Source organism: Argentina silus (assembly GCF_951799395.1).
Source record: "Argentina silus genome assembly, chromosome: 11".
Lineage (NCBI taxonomy): Eukaryota > Metazoa > Chordata > Actinopteri > Argentiniformes > Argentinidae > Argentina > Argentina silus.
The window spans coordinates 19,368,008-19,386,604 of record NC_139665.1 but is presented as its reverse complement, the minus strand read 5'-3'; the positions used below and the strand labels follow the sequence as shown (position 1 = coordinate 19,386,604).

The following is an 18,597-nucleotide window of genomic DNA, read 5'->3' as shown; positions in this document are numbered from 1 at the left end:
GGAGAGAAGGGGGAGAGTTAAGAAAAGAGGATATATTGATATGTACAGCAACACATATCGCCTACTCCAAAAGGCATGTTTGAGCCTCCATAATTCTGTGGTGTTACTTCTGCAAACACACACAGACACACACACACACACACACACACACACACACACACACCTACCTCTGTGAACTTGTTGAGCGTGGCGTTGGTGGGGTTGTGGGTGATGAGGAACCTCATGCACTCGTAGGTGATCTCGACTGCGGCGGGGCGGTTCATGTTGGCGAGACGGCTTGAAAAAAATTACAATAAAATACTTATTTCTCTTACAAAAAGGATGATTTTTGGCTCAGATGTCAGCAAGGACTTCTAGTAGGATTCTGTATTTAAAAAAAAATAAAAAATAAAAAACAACAACACGTGGGGAAGGAAGGACAACAGGTGCAGATCTACAGGATGGTAAAACAAGGGGGGGGCGGAACAAAAAAGGATGTCCACAGTACTCCAGGGAAGTAAAAAAGGAAATAAAAAAAAATAAAATAAAAAAAAATGGGGAGACTATCCTCGAGTCATTCACTCAGTTTACCCCATTCAGGAGAGCTGTTTGTGATTGGCTGTTCGGGGAGAAAGCAGAGAAGGGAAGAGATCTGGGAGTTTTCTTATTGGCTGGGAGCTGGGCTGAGCAATCAGGCCGAGGACTACGCGGTATCCCAAGAGGCCGTTGGAAGAGAAGGGTTCCCAGTGTGCTGGCAGTCAGGGGGGCTTCTGGGTTGCGTAGTCCCGAGGGGGGCGGCCGATTCACTTGTCCACGAAGGAGAGGTGCTGAGCCTGGCAGAAGTCTCCACTGACACTCACATACGCCATATATGTACGGCCCAAATCAACACAGAAACACTGCACAGAGAGAGAGAGAAAGAGAGAAGGGGAGGGAAATGTGGTTAATTCAAACTAATACAACCACCAGTTTACCATCTTCGCTATATATCTCTATATATATCTCTATCTATCTTCTGGGTAGTCGTCTTCTATATATATATAGAAGACGACTACCCAGAAGGTACGGTAAGGTATATATACGGTACGGTAAGACAGACGGACAGACAGACGACTACCCAGAAGGTACCAGGTACTCAAAACAGACAATTTCCCAATGTAATTCCAATGACAGTCGGTATTGTTCCTGGCCAAATGCTTTAGATCAAACAGTATTCATTCATCAATATTTTAGTCCACATTGAATGCAGTAGGGCCTACTAGATTTCTCCACATTACCTAACTCCTGTACAAACACTGACATTAATTGGGGTGACGTCAATGTGTTTATTCAATCTACCGGTCATTGGGTTTTCGTTTCAATGTTCAAGAAATATATGTAGGGTATAGCAATGTACCGCAATATGTGTCGTATCGCAATGGCATCGTATCATGACCCATGTTTCGTGACACGTATTGTGAAGTCCTTGCCAATGCCCAGCCCTACTGATTACCATGCATGCCCTCCAACCGTTCTGTTCCGCACCCTGCCAATACACCCCACTCACTCCAGTGCCAGAACAAGTATGAGAGAGAGCATGGAGACACCCATACACACACACACACACACGAACACAAGCACACACACGAACAGACAGACACACACCTCCTGAAACCCAGGAGAGCCGGGGCTTCCAAAGAGAGCCTCACAGACCCTGTAATGTCTCTAAACGGCAAGAGCAGTCAGTCATCCGGTGTCGAGACCTGAAGTGTTTTTGAACTCAGCCGCCGCAAACTGGCTACGGCTGTCTCGTCGCATGGTGTGAGGGAGGGCACGGGGAGGGTGAACGAGCTAGAGGAGGAGGAGGAGGAGGAGGGCAAGGGGAGAAGAGGGGTGGCCGAGGGAGAGCCGGCTAGTGCTGTGCCGACTCACATGAGGGATCGGTGGAAAGGAGAGAGAGACGAGAGAGAGAGAGAGAGAGAGAGAGAGAGAGAGAAAGAAAGAAAGAAAGAGGGCTTGGACTTCAGTGCGGTGTCAAAGGCAGTCACAAGGTGAGGATTATGGCTGGGCAAAGCTTCAAACGAGCTGACTATTTCACAGTCCAACGCTCCCCCCTTTCACCTCTCTGAGACTCTTACATGGAGTCTCTGTCCATCTCCCTTTCTGTCTATTCATCCCTCGCTCTTTCTTTTCCTCCCTCTCTCTCTCTCTACCTCTTCCAATGTCTTTCTACATCCCTCTCTTTCGGTCATGCCAGGGACAGACAGCTAAGCCCACCCGCTCTCTCTCACACCGTGCCAGTGACAGAGCTACCCTACACAAAGAGACAACAACAGCCACTTCACTCTCTCCTTCCCTCCTCCTGTTTTCTTACTGGTCCCGCCAGACAGACAATCCTCATCCACTCGCTCCTCACCCACCCACCAACATGGCTACACTTCAAAGAGACAGCGACTCTCTCTTCTCCCGTCTGTCTCTGATTCTCTCTCTCTCTCTCCTATTCAAAGAGACCCCCCGCCCCCCTCTCTCTCTCTCTCTCTCTCTCTCTCCCCTTCCCTCTTAGTCCGGTGCCTCAGCGGAAAAAAAGAACAGGTGATATAAAAAAAAACATAGAAGGGGTGCCCAAATGTATCCTCAACGTGATAAGGACGATTCTAAATGGCCGACCAAATACATTGTCATTATCAATGACAATGTATTGTAATACGAGTGCTAATCAAACTACTTCATTAAGTCCAAGTATCATAATATAATATGAGAATATGATCACCAAATGTAGCGCTTTAATCCGGCGTCTAACAATTTTCATCATATTTTGATGCTAAGGAACCAGACTCTCTCTCTCTCTCTCTCTGCCTTGCTCCCTCTGTCTCCATCCCTCCGGTTCTCCTGCTCTATTATCCAGTGCCATAAACAGGGCAACTCTTCAAAGGGACACCAGCTCTCCAGAGGGCAAAAGATCCTTCCTGACGCCTTTAATTACTGGCTACCGAAAAAGCACTAACCACAATACGCGGCGTTATGGCACTGCGACAGACAAGACTGGCAGAGATGAAGAGAAGAAGAAAGACAGAGAGGAAGAAAAAAAAAATGAAAACAAAAAAAAAAACTTCTGAGGATTTTTGTCATCAGCTTCTAATTCTCCAAAAAAGGATGGAGATGGGAAGACAAGGTAAGAGTGGGTTTTCAACGGGAGGCATTCATCCGGTGATCTGTGTGGTCTCGCAGGGGAGATCACAGGAGACCGAGTCAGTGGAGGAGGACCGTCTCACCTGGGAGAGAGAGAGAGAGCAGACCCTGAGGACGACAGGAGGACAACAACAGTTGTGTGGTCACAGACACCGACACAATAGGAGCTTGTGTTGAGATGGGAGGGAACCAGACAACGATGATGAAAGGCAAAAGGAATGAAGTGTTCCAAGTAATGAAGCTGAAACCCAAAGGTAGTGACATGTGATCCAATTTAAGGGATGTTTCAATCTCGAACCACTCGATAAATCAACCAATCAAGTCTATCCGATTTGGGCTTCAGTGCTTTTGTTAACCGTTTCTCAGTGTGTAACAAAGAATAGTGTAACACAGAAGTGTGTAACACAGCCTTCCGTACGGCACAGCTGAGCTGCACTCCGTAGGTTGTCTTCGCAGTCTGCAGCCTGTTGATAGTAGTAGCCAAGTAGCATTAGCATCCTTTTCCATGCAGTCAGCATATAGGCCTGCATCTGTCGTGGCCCTACCCTGTCAGGGGGTCTGTCCCGAGTGGCCTCCTTTCCCCGTTCCCCCCCCTTCTCTTCTACCCTACTCAAAACAAGCCGTGTGACGCTGTTGTCAAAGCAGCCGACACATTGTGGTATTGCCAGGCCGGCCTGCTTCCTCAACACTGTCGGGAACTCATGCAAATCACAGAATTTGCAAACTAGTTCTGCAAAACACACACTGCACAGATGGCAGTGTGGAGAGAGTCGGCGCAGAGGAGAGAGTGAACACACCAAATCTTGTTTGGATGGCTCAACGAGTACGCTAGCCTAAACCGCAAAGGAAATGAAACAAGTACTGTACAGCAACAACAACTGCGAGGATGAAACTGACTGTTGTATCAGTATTCATACGCAGACTATCAGTCACACTACATGGGAAGTTATTTCAATTTTCATGAATAGACAGATACAGCAGAATGTCAGATTTACAAGCTAAAAATATAACTGTTGTTATGCCGAGAGGCTATTCAGCTCAACTCGAATAAGAGCTGTTGGTTCCCTTAATTACATCTTTGTCAATTCTTCTAATTAATTTTAATGCTCGCAATTACCGTAATTGTACCATATCATCATCATCGTTATTACCTTACAGCTGCTCTGACGCCAAGCTGCTCTAGAGGTGCTAATGATTGAAACAGAAAATGACACACAAAGGGCTGATGCATTACGCCTGACATGTGACATGCGCTACATCCACTTCCCTTGTGAGCAGCAAATGCAGTTAGAGTAAACTAATATAGCCCACCCCACACGTACTCGACCGACGGCTCGGGGAACAGATCCGCCCATCGATTTAGGCTGGGCCTTTGATCGACTTTGAACATGAATAAATTGGTGCCGAAATTAACTCGAGTTCTATTTCCTCCAGCAGGAGAAACTGTTGTCCAGCCTGTTGTAGAGTACCGTCAATCAATATCACCAAGGTACCAGTTTAGAGGCAATCAGCGGTCGCTGGCCTGTCATTGGTGTTGAATCTGAGACAGGCACTTCAGTCTGTGGGCTGTGCAATGTTTTGGACTGAGCATGCCAATGGAGAGCAATTCCCAAAGACAAGAAGACTGGCAGGTTTTCTAACTATGTTTGGACCTGCGTAAATGTGAATCCAGTTTCTCAGCATCAAATCAACAAGCCCTGACACCCACCACCTCAGATTGTTCTGAATGGTTCCTCTAGTTAGAAACAAGATACGTTTTCCTGCATCATGACTTTGCATTTATTAAGAGAATTGCCCTGACTTCATATGAACCAAACTTTTCTGCTCTTGCCTCAATTAAAGTGCAATTTCTCTCATTAGAATGGAAAACGATCATAGTGTTCATAACCAGTAATCGAGTGTTCTTCAAAATAGAAAGAATATAGTTGAATAGCCCTTGGAGTAGTCCATGAACTGCTAGAAATATATACTGTGCAAACCCACACGCATGTGTGCACTATTCTGAGAAATTACAACTATGGTTTCCATGTTAGCCCCCCTTGTCTATGGAAGCTAAACTGGGATAAAGGTCGCTGAGTAGCAGGGTTGCAGAGTTAAGGCTGGGGCCTAGGCAGAGGCCCAGAGAGAGTCCCCTTGGTGCCCTGCTCCGTCACGTGTTCCCCTAGTGAGGCGGTATGACGGGGGGGGGGGGGGGGGGGGTGGTGGGAGCGTGAGAGCTGATTGGGGCTGGTCTCCCTATCAGCTGTGCTCTCAGCACTATCTCACATGCTGGATAGGCAGGAGAAAGAGAGGGGAGGGGGAGGAGAAGATATATATATATATATATATATATATGAGAGAGAGAGAGAGAGAGAGAGAGAGAGAGAGAATGTGTTGTACAGAGGGTGATAATGAGCCGTTGTATCTGAGAACATAAAGAACAAAAGTACCCAAACGGGTGATAAAGAAGAAAGCAGGGCATCTGCAAGTGTGCAGCATGACAGTGCCATTTATTTCAACATGAAGAAACAAATTGGCTTCACTGCTCGAGTTGAAAAACAACTGGGGTTACAATAGGTATAAGGGTGTCGTTTAGACCGCTCACGACCTACTCTACGCTATTCCTAGCACACTCCACACCTGAGGAAACGTAGGCAATTGAGACCAGGACCCGGGGCGGCGATGACCAAAGGGTTAAGATGTCAGTGTGCTGCACCAGGTAGAGGTCGGTGTGGAGACCGCCACTGATTGCATGCGTTTGCCGGAAACCACTAGGGGAAAAACCAGATTTAGTCTCTCATCAGAAATTGGACATATTCTTTTGGGATGTTATGTATTATCATTTGTCACCCTGTGAACAACTGTCATCCTGGATACCTGCCAGCAGGAACCTCACAGAGAGACCAGCTAGAAGAGCAGAAGGCTGCTACAATGGGAGACCAGGCTAATTGATGGATACAATGTCCAACATATTTCACTGTTGTAAGGGATAAATGCTTTGGGATAAATGCTCTGGGATTTCACGCTGGTTGAAACTAGGGCTCTAGTTAACATCCCTGAGAGAAAGAAAACCCAAGCCACCTGAGAGTACCACCCCCCCGAAGCTTCCCCCAGGCCTCCCCTCTCTCTCTTCCACATCCTTGGACTCTGTGAAACATGGGGGGGATTAGTGGGATTTTGAATAGCTAATATAACCACCGCAGAGCTCTAATCCCCCCCTCAGATCCCAGAGATCGGGACTAGAAATCCAGCTGAGCCGCTGGCACAGAACCAGACTCAGGGACTACTGGTTAGCATGCCAGTGTTTTTGGCATTAGCGTTTGTCACAGATATGTTGGCAGTTTTACACGGTGCAGAAGATTTAGATTGATCTACAGACAAGGGCTCAGGCCATGACAACAAGTAAACACTGATGATTTAGGTTCCCTAGACCGAGGCGGGGGGGGGGGGGGGGGGGGGAGGGGGGACCAGCAACATCACGCAAAGGATTGCAGCAACAACAAGCGAAGGAATGAGCTGGAATGTTAAAATGTACAGTGATTCATTCTGAATCAAAAGTAGTCCTGGGCAGGCTATGTTACTCCCCCCATTGGAGCAGGTGTCAGAATTGCCTGGGGCAAACCCTGTCTGGGGGGGCAGAGCCTGGGGCTGTCTGTGGTTCGGTCTGGACTGGAGCTGGGATGGCTGGTTCTGCCCTAGAGCAGCTGGACGGGTAATTTGCTGTGTGTGGCAGATGAGGCAGGGAGACGAGCCAGTAAGAAGGGGAGTGAGTGCCTGCCATCCCTGGGCAGGAGGGAGGGAGGGAGGGAGTCCTGCTCTGGTTAGTCCTTGGGGCTGGGGGGACAAGGAGAACAGTACAGCACAAGAGAGATAAGTGCTCTGCCGACCCACACAAGCCTGATATTACAACCATGGACACAAAAACAGTATTCTATACAGTTAAGGTGCCCACAACAGCAGACAGAGAGCTGTACACTACCAATTCAGTCTAAACAACCCAGTCATGAACGCAAACATGAGCACACGAAATAAACGCCTCTAGCCCCCCCCCCCCTCCACCCAACTAGCATACACACAAAAACTATCACACACACACACATTCATACACTCTCTCTGTAGCCAAGGTGACACAGAACATTCGAGTGGTTGGTAGGGCTAGCATCGATCGAGGACGCTATTGTAACAAGTGGGAATGTAAAACTGGAGGCCGCAGTTTCATCCCTGGCTCCGGGCCAAGGTCTTCAAGTCATTGTGGTAATAGATGATTCACTTAATTCCAATGGGCCTTTATGAATGGTGACCGGCCTTCCAGTGATATCTGTTGAGTTGAGTGTAACCAAGACATCTCTTTGATCATTTTTGACGGAATGTGGTGAGCAAAAGGGGAAGAAAGAGACAGGGGCAAGTCAGAAAGAGGAGAGGCGCACGAAGAGGGAAACGTTAGCGAGAGAATAGCGTGTCAAAGAGAAAGGAAGTCTGCAGAGAGATAGCCAGGGAGAGCAAGGAAGAGAAAGCACAAAGTAGAAGCAGGCAAGAGTGAAAATGAGAGAGAATCAGAGAGCGAGAGTAAGAGAGTGCAAGAGAGAGAAAGAGAGAGAGTCCACCAGAGAGGAAGTGCAAGAGAGAGGCCTAGATAAGGCATTGGGTCACACTTGCCCCGGGCTCCAGCTGGTTGGTTTCTGTGATGTCAATGCTGTGACATGTGGGGTGGGCGGGTGGCTCACACAATGAACAAACAAGAGGCCACAGGAGCTCACGCTAGCTCACACGCCGTGCGTGCACGCTCACACACGCACGCTCACACACACGCACGTGCGCTGTACTACCCTACCCCGATCTACCACTGTGTCACAAGACAGGAAAAATACCTTCACACTTCATAAAGTTAAGCAGACTTGTGTTCCGGGGGGTTAGAGTCCAGCACAAGGAGGGACGGAACAGGCTCGCGTTGACAGGTCACCACAGCGATAAGCAAACAACATACAGGAAGTTGTGAACGACAGTTTATACCCCCCCGCTATCTTAGTGACGCTCAAAGAAAACAACACAAAAGGGCGAGGCTGCAAGCGAGACAGTTTACAACCAAAGACAATATGGCCGCTTTGCTTCTTCCCTTCCACCCTTCCGCCCCAATCACTTCACCCTGCTAAAGTGACACGCAAGGAATACGGAAAAAAAAAAAAAAACGAAGGCATGTCAGGACAGGACAACATGACACACTGTTTAACTAGTACCACTGAGAGCAGTTACCTCCCCGAGAGCGACACATTGATTAGGGTGAATGGGATTTGCAAACAGGTGCCTTGAGCTGAAAGAGATACTGGAGTCAGGTGTTTGGGGCAGGCTCCTGTTTTGTTTACCGCATTCCATGTGGAGATAAAAGTGAGGGTTCTCAGAACGTCAAGAGCGGTGTTCTTAGAACCGAGAATGCTCATGGGCCCGAAGGGCTTGTTGTGATACAGGTGCACCTGGTATGAAACCTTGCCAGTGTTGTGACTGCCATAAGGGCAGGAAAGAGAAATAGCTAGAGAGTACGGCAAGTGAGCAGGAGTCAGCACAAAAGAGATTCTACTGAGAGACGCACAGCCAACGCAAACCAGACTTGAGATCTGGAGCAGTCTCAATCTGTAGCAATGGGTGTGTTAGTTCTTCAAAGACAAGCAAAGTGGATAGAATCCCGATTCTAATCAGCTGATAACTATCCAATTTCGTGGTCATAAGGGCTGTAATTGCTTAGCACTTCTGTGTGTTGGAAAGCTGCACTAACCTGATTGCACGCATCATCTCTCAAACATTATTATTTATTTTTTATTTTTTTACAGATTATGGCCGTTTTACAGAGATGCCTTATGAACTTCAGACGACCAATATTTGTATACTTTCCGACAACAATTACATTTGGTAAGTTATGAAAATCAATTCAATGTCCCAGTTCAACAGCATGGGGTTAGGGTTAGCACGTTTTGTTTATCAATATTCTCTTATTCACAGACTTATTTGCAGTGAATGTTTATTGATTCATAGCAGCTATTCTAAAAAAACAAGAGAAGAGCTCATAGGTTAGCCACAAGCTACGCCTCGTCTATTAACACCTCTTTTAACAACTCAAAAACAACACTACAGGTCAGTGTAGAGTCCATACCACACCATAAAGTATACGACTCAAAGAAAATCATTACGCTTGACTTCACAACTTATAATGAAACTAGGTTATATTGAACTGTTATTAGCATACATAAACCATATTATGGTTGAATAGCACACACACACACACACACACACACAGTCAAAGGCCTCCACCTCTCAGCCACTCCCGGAGGGCTGGATAAGATCTTGTATTATTTATTGCCGCCTTCTCTGTGTGAAACAGCCTACAGAGAGAGAGAATGTGCCAAGCCACTGTTTCTCTGGACAGACGACCCCTCACACGCACTGAGCCCCCTTATCTGACCGCTACGCAGGCTCCGAGTGAGCACAGATAAACTGCATGACCATCAAAGGGCTGTGATGGCACTTACAGGGAGGGCGCAGGGAAAGGGGTCGCGCTTCCTCTGGAAAAGGCTGAGAGAGACCCGGCTTTGGTACCTTTAAACATGCGGTAATGTTTGAGGATCCAACAAAGAAAGACTGACACTTAGAAAATCAAAGTTAGCATGTAAGGCCTAATTATCAAGTTCATCATTAATAATAAGCTGGCTGTCACAACATGGTCACTTAACGTTGTACCATACCTGTGTAGTCAGTCTTGTAACTAGGCTACAAGCAATTATATCAACATGATGTTACACAGGTCTGTAGTGCTTTGTTGTACTGAAGTTCAGCAGTTTGTCTTACAAGTGGAATAAGTACTGTTAATTACTGTCATGGCACATTGCAATTACTTAAACAATTATTACACGAACCAATACTACCCGATTTCATGTAAAATATTACCCAAATTCAAGCCAGACATTATGCAGAGTAGTAGGCTAATTCAAGAATAGCAAATCAGCCCCTTGTACGTAAGCTATGATTACACTTGAGGTACCACTTCAACGTAAACAAATGTTCCTGCCAACACCAGGTTGCCTTTCTCATGTAACACGTATCTGATGTAGGGCCTACACAGGTTCCAATTAGCCTAAGTCGCAGATAATTTAATTTACCTAGAGTCAAATCAAGCACCGCATTTGCAAGTCAAAGACGGCAATTCAAAACCCAACTAGAGGAAAACAGGGAGAGCAAAGAAAGAGGGGAGGGATTGAGGCTGAATGGTCTGCGCATTTCAATAACAGAAGGTACTTAAAAGAAAGGTACTTAAAGGTAAGTAAGAGATGCCAAACCATTCAGCTGAAAGGCCTCGGTTTAAGCCATTGAAACATTCTCCAACGTTTCAAATAGAACACCGAGTCTTTGTTGTTATAAGTCAATCTATAACAACAGGGAGATACCATTTCACACACAGGTGTTAACTGAATCACCACAGCACTATACAACCCTATGCTTCACATTTTAACCACCCACGGGTGATTTTCTGTCCAGAAGACAGGAAAGAAAATAAGACCACTTGCAAAATCATCTTCTGGTAATTTATTGACACAATATTCCCACAGGCAGACTTAGACTAACTCTCAACATTGTACAAGCAGACTAATAGCATCAACCATCTATTGCCCTGGCTCAACAATTGTGAGCAACCTCCCATGCATGTGCTTGAATTTCAGCATCCTATAGGAAATGGCAAGAAAAACAGCCCAGGGTTTAGGCTGGGACTTGGCTATGTGACGTGAATGAGAAAAAGAGGAATTTCTGGGAGCGAAAGAGAACCAAGCATGAAAAGCATTCGTAACATGCGAGATGATATTCTCTCTAATTTCTCTCTCTTTCTCTCAGAGTGCTATTGTGATGGAAAAAGGGACTAGGGACAGTCTCCAGCTGCCCCTGAGCTCTAATGAGTCATAATCTCCTGTCACAAATCTAATCAGCTCCCTTCCAGAAGGTCAGCTCCCTGGGTTGTACCTCTGGGCCAGACAGTCAGACGGGGCCCGGTAGGTGAGGTCACCTACCTGTCCTACACAGGTTGCAGACAGACACCATCATCATCTAATCACTGGGATTTTGCCTGTCAGTCCAGTAGAGATGAGCAGTAGGTTTGTCTAAGGAATTAATGAGGTAAACACAATGGGAAAAGCAAGGAATGAACCTTTAGCCTACATGCACAAGAACAAACACAGGGCCTCTACTAACACTAACAAACAATCTATCAACCAAAGTCTGGGCAAAACAAAGTGATATGAAATAAGCTACACAGACAGCAGGGTTTTCCCCAGGACTTTTGAACAAGGTGGGGCTGGATTGCATTATCAAAAGTGACTCATGCCAGCTCAAAATACAGCTGAAGACCCCCCCCCCCCCCCGCTTCTCAGCGCTGTCACATGTATTTTATGACTTTGGTCATTTCTGTGGGTCCTGAAAGCACTATGTCAAGATGACCTACCCTGGAATGCTCCAAATTAACTGAAGAACATGATAAGTTATGATCTGAGTTCATGAACAGCCTTGTTTTGCTTTTGACAATGTCATTGATGATGAAAGAGGTGTAGCCAAGTCGACAAGTCCCCATTCTTTGGGGGGAAACCATGAAAACTATACACCTCATGAAAGCCAAGATAATATCTATGGGCACCTCTGCAAAGCAGTTCCCATGGCAAACAAGTGGCAGCAACTTCCTGTGGTGGTCAGGTGTGTGTGTGTGTGGCACCCTGAGGCAGCACTTCCTGTCTGTAGATGGAGCGCAAGGTCTTAGGTTTGCATATTGCATGTGTGTGCCAACGCTAACACAAGGCTGAAGCATGGAGCCAATGCCCATTATTCAAATAATTCTCTATTTTCCTTCTCCATTTCAACAAGGTGATCACGGACAGATTCTATAGATAACGTGTAATGGGCCATAAGGGAAAGCTTCACCTTAGAATCCAAACAGACCGGGGATAACGCCTTCAAAGTGGCGTCATTCCTTCTGAAATTTCGAGACAAACTTCACTTTTTGAGCACAAGATCAACAAGGGATGCCTGTTGCCATAACAACCGGCATCTCAGGGGTGGCTAGGGGTGCTCCTGCGGGGCCCGGTCCTGTCCCTCCAGAGGAGATCAGAGCGGAGCAGTGGCGTTCCTCTTTAAATATTTACACAGACAAGCAGGAGGAGCAGCAGGAGGCACAGCAGTAGGAAGAAAGAGGGGGGGGGGGGGGGGGGGGGGGGGGGCTCCGGGTAGATGCTGCCCTTAGGCACAGATCTAAGATCAGGTTGCCTTCTATAAATCCTTTTCCATTACCAAAGGGAAACTGTAAAACTGAACACAGATCAGTTTCTTTGGGCAACTCCATCGTACACCCTTAGGGCTCGAGCGAGGCCCGCTCCTCATTGCACTCACTCTGTGGACGTGCTGTGCGGAGCCACGCGTATCATGTGTTTTAATAAGCTACTGAAGAAAAGGACTAAAAGGTCACACAACCTCCAGTGAGATAGCGCAGATAGATAACAGCAGCGAGGGAATGAGAGGGTGAACTGTCTGTTTTCCCCAAGCCCAGGTAGTTCTAGACCAGTCACCACAAAATACAGATTCTAGACCAGGCCAGACGTCCTGTAGTGGGCAACAGCAGCAGCAACAACAACAACAACAACAACAACAACCACCAGCACCGCAGCTAGAACAAACAACAGCTATTGACTAAGGTGATGATTTGCACAGCTACACTGCCTGCTTTTCACCTGTAGCTATGATTCTCTCTAACTGGAGGGGGGGGGGGGGACTATGGTGTAAACAACCTGTAGCTGTAAACACCATTGACAATGGGAGATCCTATTCCTACCTGTTGCTATAGAGTCAGCATGGGGGAGCCTAGCAGCAGCATCCAGAGGAGGAGGTGTCAGAAACACTGCCAGTAACTAGCCTGTGCCTCTCTTTATAGCAGTGCTGTGGCAACTAGCATAAACACCAAAGTGCCAGCAGCTCCGCTGCTATAAAGCCCCTAATTGATACTGGGGCATTTGTTGTCATACCCCTAAAAGCCAAATTGCCAAATGACACGGGCAAAAAAAACTGGCCTTGAAAAATTTAATAGCAACGATTTATAAGAAATTATTAAAAACGAATAAGCAGGCAGGCTATTTTAATTTATAAACGGCTTTTTGCATGAGGCGCAAAACACCGATTGCCTACAGCACACCGGTAACATCAAGGTAAGTCAAGCTCCCCTCTTCTTCTCAGTTTGGGAGTCACGTAGTTACCCCGAGGGTAGTTTGGCCATGCAAAGTTACCAGTTGTGGATGGAGCGGTTTCCTCTTAAAAAGCTAAAACACAAACATCATTGGCAGCACTTGGAAAATCATGTCGACATAACTCCTGTCTCCCGCTGGGCCGAGTCAGTCCACCGTCGATATATGTCGACGAGAGTGAACAACGAGATTGATTGGGTCGGGCTCGAGGTCACTAAATACGAGAGAAGCGTCCCTCTGCAGCGTTGCGACCTGCGTCCGCCCCTGCCTGTCCTGTGAGGCCCGGTGCCTGTGAGGCGGGTGGGTAGAGCACACCTGAGCGGACGGCCATTCAAAGCTTGCGCTTCGAAGTTTATGCCGCTTCAGTTTCTCGTGTTCTCTCGAGTAATACGTTTCGTTAATTGAGTGAATGCTTGCCTTTTTTTGCCAATAGGCCCAACGCAACAGAAACATTCACGGATTTGGTATTTTTGTTTTTCCATCCACGAATTACAGTGCCCTGGAAACACCGTAAAATGCCACCTGAAGTGAGTTCACAGGGACTGTATAGTCACAAACTTGTATGCATACAACACACTCCTCTCTGCAGAGCGCAAGAACCATGGATGCCCTAAGGTTTGTGGAGGACGCATGGCCGGCCCTGCAGATGCCAGATTTACCATAGGCCCATATCAGCTTTAATGGTTAAGGTTCGAATTGAACACACCAAATCAAAGAGCTTTTTGTTCCTTTCTTACCACAGCCAGACACCCAGGGGTACAAAAGACATTTTAAATAGACAAATCTGTTACACCAGCTAGAGTGGAACATAACCTCCTCAACCCCACCTTTCAGACAGACAGACACCCTGCGGTCAAGCCAGGCCTGGCGCCAACCGACTACAAGAGACAGCTCTCCCCCCTGACCCCGCCTGGCCTCAAGTTACTGTACGCTGGTCTCAGTTTTCGCAGTTACGGTAACCAAGGCTGAGGACTTCCCTTGTTGTCACACTCTGCTTTCTTTATGCTGTTAATACAGAGAGAGAGGAACCGTCCTCTTTGTGCAAAATGTCACACCATCAAGTTAAGTGGAATGCACCACACCAACAGGTTCTGTACAAAAGAATCGCTCTTTGGATGATGACAGATACATTCGGTCTGGAATTGTACGGTAAAGTAGTACACAAATTGACAATGAACCACTGCAATGTCTAGCACCATCCAGCATTAAACAGACTAGACTGGTAGTAAAGCATAAAAAGTAAGGCATAGCCTAGAAAATGTGAGCCAACGTAAGCTTGAGGATGATTCATGCTAAGCTTACCGCCAATGGAACCCCCAGGGAGCAGGAGGACATCCTTACATCCTGATCTATGGTCGGTTTTGCAAAGTTATCTTATTCTGTAATATTTAGGCTAATATATGAATTAGGGATGGGTGCGATGATCCTCGATCTGCGTTTAAGCAAGGGCAACCTCTAACCCAAAGCATGTAACAGAGAATATGCAGGCAGTGAGCATGAGAGGTATGTCATACATCTAAGGCATCTCATGAATGAGGGCCTTCCCAAGCGTTGGCTGCCTTTAGTTGTGGGCTCTGCTGTATGTGGGCTGAGTGTGGCTAGGCTATTTCCAGAGTGGGCTCCAGCATCGTGTGTCAATTAGTTTTGATATAAAGCAGGTCACTGTTAAGAGCAACCTACTTGCAAACTCAAAACGTGTGTAAAGAAAAAAAAAAGATGGCAGTGCCCTTAAGGACATTCGATTTTTTTTTTTTTTTTTACTGTTGTTTTGTTTTGTTTTCAGGCAATTAAACCTACATAAACAAAGGCTATAACCAAATCACAACTGAAAGACCGCTACCCTGATTATTTTTAAAGAAGTCAGGCATTTTGCTAAGCCCTATGACTGGTTATTTTTCACTTTAAAAAGGTGCATAGCAAAATAGGTCACCTTGCTATGTATGACTCATGAGCAGGAATGTACAATTAGCTTACCTGTTACTCTAGTTACTCTTTGACTTGTCCGCCCACTCTGTGCGCTAGTTGTAAACGTAGTGTACTCATTCACCACAAGAAACCGGAATCACTCACTGCCAAAGAAAAACACCTTAACACCCGGAGAAGGGAAAAGGAGAAAATAAGGCAGGGGGGATATGATGTGATGCTAGGACTATCACAGCTGTGATAGTCAACTTCCTTCCCAAAAATGCACTTCCTCAAATGCACTGCAATCTACATTTGCAAACAAATGAGCAGGCCAAATGATAATGGCCTGACTGTGATACACATTGTGAGCAAGACACACGCCTATTTATTTATTATTATTTATTATGTGCCATGACACACACAAATATATATATATTATATGTATATATATATATACACACACACATATATAATGTGTGTGTGTGTATGACTCATAAGCAGGAATGTACAAAATGCTTACCTGTTACTCTAGTTACTCAAAGCATGTAACAGAGAATATGCAGGCAGTGGAGTATGAGAGGTATGTCATATACCTAAGGCATACATCTAAGGCATCTCATGAATGAGGGCATGCATTTCTCTCACAATGTGCATCCGTCAGGCCATGCTGCCATTCGCTGCGTGTGTGGAGACATGGGCAAATAGGCCAGTCTATTCGGTAGGCTATCGCATTACACCGAGGCCCAAAGATAACGGTAGGACCATACAAAACGATGGACACCCAATCCAGACACCGACATTTCCAGTACTATACGTCACTGCGTAGCTACATGCCACTGGATTGGGACAGGAACAAGGTTTGCCAAGATAGAAGCTAGGGTCATATTTCAACATATCTATCCCCTTTATTAGTAACAAGTAGCAGAGCAGTTGCATAATACAATCGCCTTGTGGTTAGCGTAGCTATTCAATGGACCATTTAAAACAACGAAAACAAACTGATTCGCTCATCTTTACATAAATAACCCTAGCCCACAAAGGGATAGTCAAGCTGGCTAAACTGCACATACTACTAACTAGACTTGACAAACTACCAAACTGGTTTAATACGCCATCACACACACAAATGTTATATTGTGTGCCGAATCAGTTAGACTAACTAGCTAGAAGGCAACTAGTTTAGTTCCTAGTACTAGTTTAAACCAATCCGGCTATGCTAGTACCTGGCTAGCGTTAGCTAAGCTAGCCGGCTACAGGCATATGGCACTTCTGAAAAAATGGGTCAACCATGGCTCTCTACTCTGTGTGAAACGATAACCTGGGTGAAAATGTTAACTAAGTGGAACGCTATAGCTGGTTTGATGTGGCGTTTACTGAAAGCCAGTTAACTACCATAAACATAAAACTAACGTGTTGTTACTTCATCGAAATGTCAAGCTGATGATGTGCTGTGAAGACTTGGCGAGTGATTGCTTGCTAGCGGGTCTGACTACTCCCTGGAACGATTATAAAAACTATTTTATTATGTTAAAATAACGTTCTATAAACTGTGTTGATTAATTACCGAACTTCCATTAATACCTGAATAACAAGAAGCTCGCTGTAGAAAATAAATGTCGTTATGAACGTGACACTTTCGCTCATGTGCGTTTAAAAACGTTCCATAACTGGAACGTTTCATTTCATTTCAGCAATTAGACCACTTCTTCCTAGCTACTGTTAGCTAACGCGGTACCAAAATAGCCACGCTCGCTAACGGTAGTTTTGACGTAAAGGTTATAAAGTTTGAGTTTTAGATAATGTCTTTCCAAGCTTTTCGTCCTCATCAACACGAACGTTTGCTAGTTATCTAGCTATGGATAACGTTGCGAGAACATCCCCGCGTTAGCTTACTTGCTAACTAGCTAGCTAGCTCCTTTCTTGACTATTGTCAGCCAAAGACTGTCTGTAGCTGCCGCTAACCTTGTAGGTTTAATCCCGTAGCTATGGTTTTGCGACAATGCATAATGGTGCGAACAAATACCTACACTGTGTTTCTACTTACAAAGAGCAGGCTGGACATTGAAATCCCGTGACAATCCCGGAGAAAGTGGATGGAGAGTAGATATCTCTGTCAGACCGCTTTTTGTCCGTCTTCAATGTGGGTAAGAGAGTTCTCCTCGGATCTGTTGGGAGGAGTTTCCAGGGTTGTGATCTCGTTAGATGGCGGGCGTCACTGCCACGCAAGAAGACTATACCGATGACAGCTCTACAGTTTCGTGACTCGCGAATAACTTGGCACTAACTTCAACAATAACATTTGGCAAACAACTATGTCGCTGTTATTAAACTGGAAAACGTGAGCACGTTTCGTTGTGTTTTACCATCTGCATATGTAGTTAGCTTATAGCTAGGTCTCTCAAAAGCGCTATAGCAGTGTTAGATAAACTTCTCATCATAAGCGATGATGAGCAGGCCACTCACGAGGTAATGAGTCATTTTGGTCCACCGTGACGGATGACCTCACCTTGGCCAAATTGTGTCGTGTAGTCAAGAGTTTTGAGTGTTTATGTTTGTGTATGTTTATGTTTGTGTATGAAATGTGGAATGTAAATGACCTATGATCATATTTCTTTAGGCCTACTATTGTTTGTATTGATGATTACTGATTTGTGTATTTGAGTATCCTAGCTCTTCGTGTCAACGCAAACCTAATCTTGGAACCCAGAATCTAGCGAAACTAACCTAAAACTAATCAGTGATAGGACTAGTGTAGTTGAGGGTTTTAATTTTTGTGAAAAGGGTTTGCCCACCTATCATGCCAGGTCAGTGTGTTTTGTCATTGTTGTTGTTGTTACCAACCTATCCACATCATTAAGGGTTTACCCGCTTATTGTATTTACTAGAACATCTCTGCCAATGTTGTCATAGTCTCTTATGAAAACAGTCAAGCCAATGCATATCCGCAAGTGATATGATAGCCATGATATGACATGACAGGACAGACCAGCTCAAACGCCCATGTGACCTGTTCGCCTATGTTCTCAGGTTGCACAATTCCCACTCCCTAGTCCCACCCAAACATTAGCCTCTGTTGCCAGACTCTATCCTCACCACCTTAACCTTGAGTAGACTAGAGACTATAAACACATAACACATGTTAAGACATATAAACATGGTAATAGGACCATCTCACCCTGACTGAATAGCACATTTTGTCGTCTCTTCACTGTAGCCCCATGCTGATGGTAAGATGAGTGGGTGAGACTGTCCATATGGCCAATAGATATGGCAGGGGTGGGGGTGGGGATGGAATTGTCCATAGGAGGAG

General features: G+C 45.7%; 1 protein-coding gene across 3 annotated transcripts in view; it reads right to left on the bottom strand.

Annotated features, from left to right (window-relative positions):
* The window catches only part of ptp4a2b (protein tyrosine phosphatase 4A2b), a 21,596-nt gene extending 4,105 nt beyond the window's left edge, over positions 1-17,491 (bottom strand). Inside the window, exons 1-4 of one of the 3 annotated variants that reach the window (XM_083680005.1) lie at positions 17,332-17,461; positions 15,357-15,468; positions 571-878; positions 168-276 (exon numbers count right to left, since the gene is read on the bottom strand). In XM_083680005.1, coding sequence (XP_083536131.1) covers positions 168-276; positions 571-575 — 114 coding nt within the window. In that variant the 5' untranslated portion in view covers positions 576-878; positions 15,357-15,468; positions 17,332-17,461. Of the gene's footprint in view, positions 1-167; positions 277-570; positions 879-15,356; positions 15,469-17,331 lie in introns of all 3 variants that reach the window. The other 2 variants (XM_083680006.1, XM_083680004.1) reach the window with 2 other exon arrangements.
* Positions 17,492-18,597: the final 1,106 nt, after the last annotated feature.